Below are 13,515 nucleotides of genomic sequence, written 5' to 3' on the forward strand. Positions count from 1 at the left end.
CATTTTCTAATATTGCTTTTACCACCTTGGAAGTGGTAAAAGTAGTATCACCCAAGACAAGAAGAACAAGATGGGAGGGAAATACAGTTTAATTAACAACACAGACCTCATGCAAGTAAAGGAAAGTCCATTTTTAAATCAAGAGAATCTGATTTCAGGCCAATTTGGACACCACAGCAGATAAACAGTTGTCTTAAACTGGGCAAGTCAAATTCCTTATTTTGTTTTAAAGAAAAAAATGTTGTATTGACTCAACTCTGAGCCCATACAGCACTGAGATGAATCCAAATCCATGATGCATTAGCAAGCACAAGATTATGATGTCACCACAAATGTTATAAAGTCACTATTTCCAAAACATAAAAGCAGAAAAACAGATTTACAGGAAGCAGGTGGGCCAAGTTAGGTTTCTTTCCTTTTTTCCCTTGAAAAATAAGTAAAGCTATCCAATTTGCAATTATAATGCTTGTTTTCTATATTGCTTATTAGTATGACATAAAGACTACATAACATGGAATGATTACAGGTTTTAAAATAAAGCAACTTATTTGACTGAAATAATTCTGTGCATCTGTTTTTCATTTTCAATTTTGATCATATCAGTGGTACACTATTTTCATTTACTCATACCTCTGGGATTCAACTTTTTGCTTCTATCTTTAAAGTCCTGGTATAGTCATTATATGGTAAAAGGGATAGGGTGGAGGAGAGGAACAAATAATAGGTGAAGCTGCAGCAAATGGCACAAGGATACAGTCCCTTCCTGGAAAGAGGATTTTGTGGCGAACCATTTCTCCCATAATGCATCCCACAGACCATATATCCACTAGAACAGCAGAGACAGGGAAGTGAAGAAGGAGGAAAAAAAGCAGAGTTAACTACGACATTTCACTCCTAAAGGAGGGGAAAAAGAGCAGGTTGATCAGAACAGTACAGTTTGTTTTGTAGTTTTGTTGGCTTTTTTTCATGTCTCACCAAAAGCTAAAATAAATAAGTAAATAAGTAAAGACTGTGTCAGTCAGCTCAATGGTAGTTAGTAACAATGGTGGAAAAAGTTTAAATCAACATTTCTGGGAAAAGGCCCACAGCTAGCAAGTAAAGATCAAGTAACAACTGCACAGACCTGTGGTATACACTGAGTTTATGGTGAAAAAACCAGCTTTTTTTTTTTTTTTTTTTTTTAAAGAAAAAACAAAAGCAGAAAAAACAAACCCAGACAACGATCATCTGGAATAAATCCTACTTGCAGCCAGGCAGTTTGTAGGCTTTGTCCTGCAGGACTGTCTTTCTCTGCAGCAGTACGCAAGAGTTTCCAAGTGGAACTGCTCACACAAGTAAAGGCCATGTGGATAAATACCATCCTTAAGGGTTATTTAAAACTCCTGCTTCAGGATCTGTACCTATGTCCTACCTTTATGTACCTATCTATATGTATCTATATGTAACTGGAAAGAACTGGAGAGCATGGACTCTGCTTTTTATTGTGTAGATACTGAAAATAAATGCTAAACCAAATGCTTCGCAGGACAAGTACCAACAAGACTGAGACCATTTCTTATCCTCCTGATCCTGCCTTCAGCTTTTAGATGCAATATGCATAGTTACATTATCTGCTTGACTTGGGTGGGGTTTTTTTTGCCCTTTAAGTCTTACAAGAAAAAAGGCTAGATAGATAATGACACAGTATGCACAGAAAGAAAAGACCTGTATTCCATGTGAAGGGGAAAAATCTGCTTTCAAACGCTTTAACAGACTATGTTGTTTCTCAGCTTTGAATCCTCGTTTTGTGGTCGTTTGACCTACACAACCAGTTTCTCCTCTTTTTTCTTCCCTCTTTTTATCCTTCCAAAGCAATCCAAAACAAACCAAAGAAACAAACAAACAACTCATTTCTTGGTAAAACAAAATAAAGGTGAAATGTTCCATTTGGGAAAAGGAGGGTACAGGTATCGGGGTATGGGACAGCAAGAGCATGCCTGAGGCAGTGGCAGAGTTTTCTTCATAGTAACAGTTTTGGGACCTTCCACGGAAGTGCAGCAAACTGGTGATAATTATGCATCTTTAGCCAACCAAGTGCAGAAAGAAAATGAAAGCAGTGAACAGTCCTTATACAGGCAGTGTACATAGTAAGAGGAAAAAAAAAAAGTAGGGGAGCTTCAGTAATGTGGCTGCATAGGCCATAGTAGGGAAGCAAAGAACAACCCTTTCTGTTGACTTCCCTGGGAGCTGGATCAGAGCCTCTATGCAGACTGGCTCCTCAGACAGCTGACTTTCATTTTCAAATATTTTGTTTTCTTTGTTTACTTTATTTTCACTTTGTACAAGTAAGACAAGGTCATTCATCTTGAGCCAGATTCATTGCCCAGGGAAGTCAAAGGAAGTCTCTGTGTTAACTCCAATGGGCATTTGATCAGGGACCTTTGGATGTGGCAAACATTCTTAGTACCTTCCCAGCTGTGTACTTCATCGCAAAAGCGTGTCTAACTTTTTCTTGGTGCGATTTTAATCATGCGAAAAGCGAGTGCTTTCTCTGTCCTTTCAGGGACAATAACAACAACAATGGTAATCATCTACTTAATGTCTGGAGAGAAAAAAAAATAAATGCAAAATAATTCATTTCACAATAGAAGGAACTCTGGATATTGACTAAGGAACTATCTAAAGCATTCAGAGCCTACATCAAATTTCTAATGGCACTTACAAAAAATACCAATTATAAAATACTTTAAGAATTCTGTATGCTTAGACTCTGTTAATAATTCTCTACTTTTTAGACTTTCATATTAAAATGTGTACTGTAAATTCATAAACATTACAAATGATTCATGCAGACACTTGCTAATTTTGGAAGAGGTTGTGTGAGCATGCCTTGACTCTTGCTTAAGTCATGGAATCAGCTCCCAAAATCAGTTTCACTGCCCTTTACAGGATGCAGTTGGCTGTTAGTAAAAGTTCGCCCGCAGGTTAGCTAACCTCTTTAATGTAAATTAAGTAGGAGACTTTTTAATAAATTTCTGGTTTTGACATTTGCTGTATTTCTCATTGAAAAGTCTCCTTGTCAAACAGACAAGTGGTAGCTTTTGACAGCAGAATCTGAGTCATAGCAGATTTTTCTCCACTACGTGTTGCATCCTCTCCTTTCATGCCTGGTCTACCTGGCACTCAGATGCAATTCTCAGTTTTGTTACAAAATGAGACTCACTTATGAAGTTTTACCTTCATCCCCTGCAAAATATGAATTCTTCCTTACCTGCTTCTCTATAGTCAGCATCCCCTACCTGCTTTTCACAGTCTTTCCAGGGACCAAAAGGTATCTAGATCCCTCAGAGGCTGTTTAGAGCAAAATCCTATTTACATTTAGGGAGATTACATACAAATTAGATGCATGGGGTTTTAGCTTCAGTTTTTCCCTTGTCTCTCCAACTCTACATTCCATTAAAAGAAAAGTCTCAAACTGCAAAATTTATACCTAGATCTTGACCACATGAAACCTCTCAGCAAAACTTGGGACTTTAGTTAAGCCTGTTATAAACATAGAAACCATTCCTGAAATTCAGATCTAGCTCTGGATTTGGAGAAATTCTGGAAGGGCTAGGTTTCCCTATTTCAGCTTGTACCTCCTCTTCTTCCCTCAAACAATTCAGAGACCTAGACTTAAATTTAGAACACATCACTCATTCAGCAATTCCAGTGGTTCCCACACCGTTTCACAGCCACAGAAGCCAAAGACATTCTGGTCAGAAAGAGCTAATTGTATTTGTTAAGTTCAACCATAACTACAAACAAGTTTCTCATTACTCTGCAATCCCACACTGATATATTCACCAGCACTGCATTCCAAATACATTCTGTAGCTGCAGTACGCAACAGTGAGAAACTGCTCCAAATGACCTGCCTTTTAAATTCAAGATGTCATTTCCCATTATGTTTTCTTTTTCTCCTTCTGCTGCCCCTTACAATTGTAGAGGCAGACCTTACAGTTCAGGTTGCACTGTGCTTGCTGTGAAATTGCAGGCCTACCGTTCTCCTTGTAGCCCATTCCCAAGATGACCTCTGGTGCTCTGTAGTAACGTGTCACCACATATGGAGTCATCATGAAGCTAGTGCCTGCTGTCCTGGCCAGTCCAAAATCCAAAATCTTCAATGTGCAGTCAGATTTTACCACAATATTACTTGGTTTTAAGTCCTGCAAAAGACAGGGAGAAGACATGACTGTCCTTCATAAAGCCAAGCACAGCTGTGATATGGACTGATATTTTAGGTCACTTTTCAAATATTCTTTTACTCTTCTGACTCTTACAGTTCCTGTCAGAAATACTTGTAAATACACAGCAAAACCTTGCTACTGTTTCTCTGGCAAACTCTTATTGAAGTTGTTCTAACATGGCATACTGTGGGGCTTCTCCTGGCTAACAGGATCCTACTGGTGTTAAATTTATTGCATTTAGTAGTTCAAGAAACTAGGATTAGTGTTACGTTTTGAGTATTTTTTTTTTTAATGCTGTAAGCCTAATAGAGACATTCCAACTGTGCATATGGACATACCTTAATGCTTAATTTATAATACTTCAACTCATCCTTTGCTGGATGACTATCTGGAAGCCAAATCTATCATCCTTTGCAACATGCCAAGAAAGGAGACCTTGATATATTGTAAAGCAACATCCACTTTGTAACCCACTTTATTAGCCCTTCTTTTCTTCTTCTCACAACGGAAGGAAAATATTTTTGTATTTGTTTTTTCAGCTGGAAATCCCACATTAGTAAAAGCACTCAGGATATATTCAATCCATTCAGAATTGCCTCCTGCTCACAGTCACATGAACTGTTCCCTCTGTTGTCAACAATCAAACGTAGCACTACCTCTGGCATTGACAGCCAGGTACCATGTCCTTACCAGACACAGCACTCTGATGTAGAAAAGCAAAATGAGAGGATGCATTTAATATAGACTTAGAAGTATTATCATTTGGTTTAGCACACATAAGTGATGGCAAATGCCAATTCCATATGCCCTGACCTCTGCAGATCCTGATCAAGCATACTTGGACCACACTACCTCAATTCAAAGTATCTGAATGTTATGCGTGGTAGATGTAGCCAGATGCATTTTCAGGAGAAATAACATTTATCTACACATTTCAGAGATCATAAGCACTTTGATGATTTCCAGAGCTTATTATTTGGTTATTATTTATTTTTAATAATCACATTACTGTTTGGTCTGATTAAGTTCACAAATCTCATTCCTAACACAAGCATGAAGCTACTCTAAGGGGATGGACTACAACTCGTAAGTTTATAGTCATTTTACTGTAAGATCCACAATACACAAAAAACTCAAGTGGTTTCTAAATGACATGATGATGTCATATGCTGTCCTCAGTTTTAAACCAAAGGTCTCTTACCCTGTGAATAATTCCTGCAGAGTGAAGATGCTTGATACCACAGAGCATTTGGTACAGTAGATAAGACATTCGCTCATGGTCTAGCTCCATCTGAATGACCTGGCACAGATTGGCATCCATTAACTCCATTACCAGGTAACTGAATGAAAAAGCAAAGTCGTAGCGTTACTGTCTGTACTGAAGAGGAACCACAGCATCAAGTAACAATGCCTTTTCTTGCTTCAAAATTCACTTTATTTCTGATGACTGGGAGTAACACAACTGGAGACTGGGCCCACTCACAATGGTACTATTTGGTGTTTCTTTCTCACTGCACCATCTCACTGCAGAGACACCATTCTTTCAGCATCCCAGCAAAACAGGTGGATTGCTGGCCTTTTCTTGGTGCCTTCCCCATGACAGAGACTGTACCCTACATGGGCAAACAGGCAGTACGACTCTGAAATGTGCAGAAAACAGAAGAGCCACCAACACCGAAGACATGCCTTTGACCTTTATAAGGAATGGCTACCACAATACATGTAGGAATTGGAGAGTAGTAGAGATATCTGACAGGCTCAAATATGCATCCCCATGCAAAATGTCTCAAAAAATCCTCCTAAGATTGCATGACTTTGCATAATTCTTATTAAAACTAACTGGTTTTGTGCTTCCGATAAATAAGCTTCACTGACAACCTCAGCAGAACGTTAACCCGATCCCCTTTAGGGGTAATTTAATATGTTAAACACAGCAGCTCATTTCTTATGAGATACCTCACAGGCACAGCTGAATCATAACTGTAACATTACATTAAAGCACTCTCAAACTTTGGGGAAAACACTAGCTCTCTGTTTCAATGTGAGCTGCGCACTTTGTCTTCTCTCCAGCACTTGTTACCTCCCCTGCTCTGCACAAGTCTGCAGTGACAGTATTATGCAGAAATTCCATATACCAAAACCTGAAGAGTAGTCGCCTGACTTCAGCCATTGCTATCTGTCTGTTAAAACTACTGATATTAGAGTACAGAATGGGAATACGTTTCCATACAATGTATACAGAATATGGGAAAGACTGAAAGATGAAAGGAGTGCAACTATATAAAACATCAAATATTTAAAATTTCATTCAGGGCAAGCCCATACTACGCACAGTAATGCTTGTGCTAGTTGTCCCCTACACTCAGCACTAGCTCCCCAGGCAAATAATTTTATGCAGTCAAAGACTGTATCAAAAAATGTTTCACATCAGTCTCTTTTATTGGAAATGATTTCAGAATGAAATGCCACATTTCAAAACCTCATACACATCGGGTAGTCACGTAACAACCATCATGTCCCAAGCAAACTACTAACAGAAAAGCAGGCTCTTTTACCTATTCATACCCCTTCCTCTGCATGTGAAGGCAAATGCAAATGCACTAAGCCTCTCAAGAAGAGCCACCAGCAGGCTTTGCAAACTATCACAACATTTAGGAAACCCGGTACTTGGCACCTTGTAAGTGTCAAAAGTGCTGTCAATATGGGAATGCAGAATATCTGTCTACCCACAGTGCAGACTATACATGATCTTTTTTAGAGGGGCTTATAACTTTCGTATTTTGCTGAGTTACTGCCTTCAAGGCACACTATAATGCTCCACAGGTCTCTAAAGCTTTAGTTTAATTACTGCCTGTGTTACTTACACATCCTGGAACTCCTCCAGAGATTTCTGTGGTGTGAAGACATTTAATAAACTGATAATCTGAAAAGCAAAGTAAGACAAAAGGATAAAGAGAAGTGACAAATGTAAGCAGCTGAACCCATTTTGAAGTGTATGTTAAAGGATAAACTATTTTTTTCATAGCTCAATTTATACTAACACTTCTCACTTTAAGGATCAGTAAAAAGTTGGCAACATTCAAAATAAAATACCACAGATGTCTAAGATTTCTTCTAGGTGCACTTGAAATGTTTTCTGAGAGAAGGATTAGTGATCAGTGACAAACCAAAATGCTAAGGGTGAGACAGTCCTCTGAATTTTGAAGTTACAGGTTCAAAGACCAGCCTCAGCCCAATCTAGCATATCAGTCCTTGTGCTACAGCCTTCCTTCTCTCACATGGCCTCAATTCCTTTGAGGGCACATATGCACACACACTGACACAAATTCCATCATGAGAGGTACCACTTTTTAGTAGAAGCACTTTAAAACAGTACACACATTCTGGGCAAAGACATCTTACCTACTGCGACTCCTTTTTTACTTTTTTTTTTTTTTTATAAATGAGCTTGGCTGTTGAAAGACACTGATAAGAATGTGTGAAACACCACAGAGGAAAAACGTGACCTCAGGGATCTGAATTTCCCATACTTTCCTTCTGTATGGACAACAGAGAGAGGCAGAAGATTCCGGTACAGCCACCACAAAGACAACATCTGAATATCTCCCTCCCCACCTCCATCACTGCTCTAGGATTTCTAACAGGAATGGCTCAATATTCTTTCTGTCTACTCCACATATTCTGACTGATTCTTGCCACTGCACAGGTACCTTTACAATCCTCTCCTTCCTTTGCACTTCTCTGTATGGACAGATTAAAACTGTGACCCAACCAACATAGTGCTGTTATCAGCTCTTATGCAGCATTTTTAAAATCATATATTTAAAATTAATACCTCTCCTGCTACCCTCTGCTCTTTCCAGTCCATTAAAAACATGAAATGAGAATGCATCAGTCTCCCACCTACAGGTAGAACTACTCACTCATCCCTGCATTTTCAAAGCCCCATGCATGCTCTGACTGAGGGCAGTTTCCATCCAAGTCAATAGGGAAGAGAGAGGTACAGTCCGGATCAACACAGTGGAAATGTAAGGATACATCAATGCCCAGAAGTGGGACAGAGGACACTACAGGTTTCAAGTCCTGCTGTTTGCCATTTTAGGGTCAGTCCTTTTTTTTCCCATGCGAATTTGTGATTGAGAACAAGTGTCAATTCTCACCTTACATCATGCTTTTCAAGCTCATTTATGCTTTGCATAAGGAGAAAGAATTATTGCAGGATATGAGGCAAGAGTAAACATGTAGCAAACTGAAAAATTCACTCCTAATAAAAAGGAAAGGGCATACAAGTATGGCACCAAGTCACAGCAGAAATTGAGGAATTGTATGAAAATTAAATCCTTGGGAGATCCCTTGACAACGCAATGGGGAAATCCCACATATCTCACTAGAAAAAAGCAAGCTTATCCAGTGTCAGGCAGACAGTTCTAACTAATAGATAGATGGCTACAGTTAAGATACAGCCCTGGAATAACTCTTTTACTGCAATGTAGGAATATTTTTATTTGTTATGGATGCTAAATGTTATACAATAGGTAGTGGGTGTAGGAAGCAGAAAAGTCTAGAACCTGCTAGTGCTGTTTATTTCAACAAGAACACTGTTATTAGAAGGAACGGCATTATGTGTTGAGGCTTCAGAGTCCCTGGCTCCACAACATTAGCTTACACACGAATACCTGAGAATGGAAAAGTGCATTTGGTTCCTAATTTTTTTCGGCAGTTTTGCAGCAAACTTGACCATAATGACTCCTCATCTTTTACAATCTATACAATGCATTTATATGACTAGATTTCAGATGAAGTCCAGAGCAAGGAGTGATGCTTGTGCATTTGTACTCCAACTCGAGAGACACTGCTTTTGAGTCACAAATCGCAGTGACAAGAGGATGGAGCCAGGATTCCAACAACCACTTATGCATTTCTGGATAAGCAGTTGACAAGAACATATTCTGCTCTCTCCCCTTCTATCAGCCTTACCCTACTACCAGCACCTCCATTTGGCATAGCCTTTAAATAAGCACATGGATGATCCTCACTCTCTCATGTGGGCATATAGTAACAGAAAGACTGTAGACTGAGCATAATTTACTTTTAATTTCTTCTGTTTTAAAAAGGCATCCAACAAAACAGTTTTCTTTCTAACAAACCAATATACATACTACTTCTCCAGTTACCTATTGAAAACTTACATTTTTATGATTCACACACTTCATGAGGACCAGCTCCCTGTAAGCTCGCTTGGCATGAGTTTGGTTCTGAAATGGTCTGCTGAGCTTCTTAATGGCCACGTTTCTGTCAAGGATGGCATCATATGCAGCACTGCAGTAATTACAAACATAGGGGTTATGCATCTTAGAGGATATCCTGCTTTTCTTATGGCAAATTCCTGAGCCTCAAGTCTACTATTGCCTTTTTTTCCACTGAGAAAAATACTGGGGCAAAAGAAGGAGAGAGTTTCTAGTGAGAAAAAAAGAAGACATCAAAAGGAAACACGTACCACCACATCAGCAGAAGACAGCATGCATCACTACTTCTGATCTCCAGTTCCATAGGAAATTAACACTTATTTTCAAGGGGTGGAAAAAAAAAATTAAATAAAAAATTCAAATAAAAATACAATAAAAACTGGATGAGACAAAAATTTGTTTCATAAAACAACTCTCTGTGTATTGGGTACAGTAGAGAGGCTTTTGCTTTTTCTGTCATGATTAAGGACACCTTCACCGAGTGGTTCAATGAAGAATTGCCCACTTTTATCTAGATAATACCTAGTTTGTATTTTCCTTACAATATTTCTCATGGAATCAAGTTGTTCAATCATTCTTCGAGACCATATAATCCAATTCTAATAACATACCTAGAAACAGAACCATTTCACAAAATTTCTTTACCATTTCCTTCTGATAAAGAAAAAAATTGTTACATACACTAAGTTAAAAATTTTGAAAACATGAAGAAATACTGGCTCTGGTTTGCAAAGTGGGCTTTTAAAGCTGGGCTCCTAAAATTCTCCTTAAACTTTTAAATGTTTTGTACAACCTTCAGTTATTTTGACAATATCTTCACCACCTATGAATTTGAAACACTTATTTTGGTGGTTCAAATCTGACTACACTAATTTTGACTTCTACATTTCACAAAACACACTGAAACATTCCCAAAAAGACAGTCCTGAGACCCTCTTCCTGATTCTCTGTTTTACCAAGAATGAGGAAAGGCATCACACAAGTTTTCTGCTACTCCATGAAGAGCAACAGTGTATTTCCTAAAAGACAAATCAATCAAACCACTAGTTGTTCTAAAAATAATTACTTTTGAAAGCATTAAATATTCAAAATCCTGTAATTTTTTGTCTTATTAATTTCTGCTTATTGTAGACATTCACTGACATTCACTTACAGAGTTACTGACAAAGTACAGAGCAGAAAGCATGCGAGCATCAGAAGCTTAGTCAGAAAGCCAACAAAAATGTGCAAGTGCTCTAAATAAGTAAAAAGTGTTGGCAACATATGTCTTGGAAATGACATAGGTGGAGAAGAATAAGAAATATTTCAATTACACTACTCCTGCATAAATAACACAGTAAATGCATCCCATAAATAAGAATAATTATTTGCTAAAGGTGATGAGGAGTTTTGTGAAGAATGCTTTAGTCCACTGTTGACATTTGGGGCAGGGTGATGGGATTTTCCCTAAAAATATGTTCAGAGGAAAAAAAAAAAAATTCTCATGACTGTCCTTGCGGGTAGTCTGAAACTGTCAGGAAGTTCCATTTTAACATTTTCATAGTGAAACTATTTCAGATCAAAATGTTAATTTATAGAAAAAAGTAAACATAAATACTGAATCTTCCTAAATTATCAACACTGTGAAATGCCAAGTCCTGCACCTGGGGAGGAATAACTCCACGCACCATTACATGCTTGGGAGCCAAGAGTCTGGAAAGCAGCTTTGCAGGGAAGGACCCAGGGGTCCTGGTGGACAACAAGCTGAACATGAGCCTGCAATGTCCCCTCATGGCAAAGGACAACAGCATCCTAGGCTGCATTTAGGAAGACTGTTGCTAGCAGGTCAAGGGAAGTGATCCTTCTGCTCTGCTCAGTGCTACTAAGGCCACATCTGGAGTGTTGGGTCCAGATCTGGGCTCCCCAGTACAAGAAAGATAGAGCTGTACTCGAGCAATTCCACCGATGAAGCATGAAGATGATCAGGGACTGCAACATCTGTCATACAAGGGGAGGCTGAGTGAGCTAGGGTTGTTTAGCCTGGAGAAGAGAAGGCTCGGGGGGGTGGATCTTAGCACTGTTCTTAAGTATCTGGTGGGAGGAGTAAAGAAGATGGAGCCAGACTCTTCCAGTGGTCCTGAGCAACCTGCTCTAGTTGACTCTGCTTTGAACAGGTGGGCTGGACTAGGTGCTCTCCAACATCATCCCATTCTGTCATTTGGTAACAATTCTTTCTTCTCTTATTCATTCATAAGGCATATAACTTTTATGACCCAGCTAATATCATGCATAAACAAAGGTATTGCACTCCACTAGTTAAAGCATATATGAAGCAGCTGAGGTAATAAGGCTATCAAAGATCCAATCTTACTTGACTTCATTCTGGCCAGAGAATTTCACTCAACTAAACCTTACATTAGGAAGAATAAATGTGTGATTTACAGCCTAATAGTACATAGCAGAAAGCAAACCTCCTGCAGCCACTGTCAGAATTGTGTCTTTCATTCTCACTTACTTTAGTCACAGGGCATCATAAAGGCCACAACTAAAATACCCCTTAATTCCATTAAGAAAGTATTGAATAAATAACATGAAAAGCCAAAGGGTTTGAAAGACATAATCTTTCAACAGTTAAATGTTTTGTTTCTATCATTCATGGACATATATTGCCAATATACTTCAGCAGACAAATCCCTCCACTAATCCATACTCCTTGATCATCCAGCTTCTTCTAAGAAGAAAAGCCTACATGAGACTCATCTGAGCTATGTAAGAGTACTTTGAATAATTTTAATAATCTTTTTTCTTCTCATTTTTTAATCTCATTAGTTACATCAAAAAATCACTGACTAGGAGTTAGAAAACAGTAACACTGAAAGTTTGTCTGGGCAGCCATTTTCTCCAATTTCTGATCTCCATTTGCTTTTCTGAATTTTCTCTCACCGTCAAAGCAAGAGATAAAAAAGCATCCATCTAAAATCATAAAACCAAAGGCTTCTTAAGCCTTTGGCTTTTATGATCCATTCCCAGTCCTTTACATACCATGGAGGAAAATAAAACAACTAAAGTAATCCTTTGTACAGGGATATTTACTTTGATATACAAGGATCTTGACTGCAGTTCTATCACTATCTTCTATCACTATCTATCTATCAAATGGAAGGTGTCCAACTACTTCAAGAAGTCAATAGGTAAATTCATTGCACTGAGTAAATTAATAGCACTGATGGGGTTTTTTTCTATTCACCAGAGAGAAGCTTTTGTTTACAGACAGCCAACTACGCATTTTACTACAATGAAATTACAGATACCACATGTAGGTCCTCTCTCTGGTCCTTGCTACACAAAATCCTTACCTTGGAACACCAAGGTTAGTATTGATGATATATCAGCCTTCTTAAGACAAACTTCAATCACTGGCAGAAGAGTGGCTGTATAAACAGGTGACTCAAGGGAGCAGGAATAAGAGAGAGAGAGTAATGAGTGTCTGCGAACTGCTGTGAAAAGGCTGAGTGTGAAAGTCAATTTCAACATCTCCAATAAGAGACTGGACTTGCATCTAAAAGCCTGTGATTCTTTCTCTGGAAACTCTATCATAACAGCTTTTGCTCAACTATGAATTTATTTTTTTTTAATTTATACAGTTGCCCTTTTTTATAACAAAGACTATAATTCACCCCGGTCTTGTAATAAAATGATAGTTTTACTGCAACATGAGCTCAGAAAAATCCTCCAAGTTTACTACCACATCTCTGGCAGCTGTATAGACAGAAAATGTAGTAAATAAACTCCCTATAAATTCTGTTTACAGCTAGCTTGGCAAGGTAAATGTTCGTGTTAAAAATGCCTTCTTAAACTGTAAATAATTTGAAACAAACCTATTTAGGAGAGATAAAAAATTTTAGCCAGATGAGAATATAAATGCATGACAAGAGATATATGTAATTAAAGCTATTTAACAAGACTCTTTGCTGACTTCAGCAGGGGAAAAGAAAAAAAGGAAATAAATGAAACTCATTCTAGTTAGATTTACACAAACCTAGATCATCATTTACCACTAATACTGTATGTGAGTTCAGACTG

General features: G+C 38.3%; 1 protein-coding gene across 9 annotated transcripts in view; it reads right to left on the minus strand.

The window, feature by feature from the left end:
• Nucleotides 1–13,515, minus strand: part of MAPK10 (mitogen-activated protein kinase 10) — a 188,435-nt gene that overhangs the window by 67,746 nt on the left and 107,174 nt on the right. For 8 of the 9 annotated variants that reach the window (XM_075751348.1, XM_075751341.1, XM_075751340.1 and 5 more), the window contains 5 exons: nucleotides 9,397–9,526; nucleotides 7,072–7,130; nucleotides 5,409–5,547; nucleotides 4,021–4,186; nucleotides 755–826 (listed from right to left, as the gene is read on the minus strand). In XM_075751348.1, the coding sequence (XP_075607463.1) occupies nucleotides 755–826; nucleotides 4,021–4,186; nucleotides 5,409–5,547; nucleotides 7,072–7,130; nucleotides 9,397–9,526 (566 nt within the window). The remainder of the gene's footprint in view (nucleotides 1–754; nucleotides 827–4,020; nucleotides 4,187–5,408; nucleotides 5,548–7,071; nucleotides 7,131–9,396; nucleotides 9,527–13,515) is intronic. The other variant, XM_075751343.1, reaches the window with a different exon arrangement.

This window comes from Balearica regulorum, chromosome 4 (genome assembly GCF_011004875.1).
Source record: "Balearica regulorum gibbericeps isolate bBalReg1 chromosome 4, bBalReg1.pri, whole genome shotgun sequence".
Taxonomy (NCBI): domain Eukaryota; kingdom Metazoa; phylum Chordata; class Aves; order Gruiformes; family Gruidae; genus Balearica; species Balearica regulorum.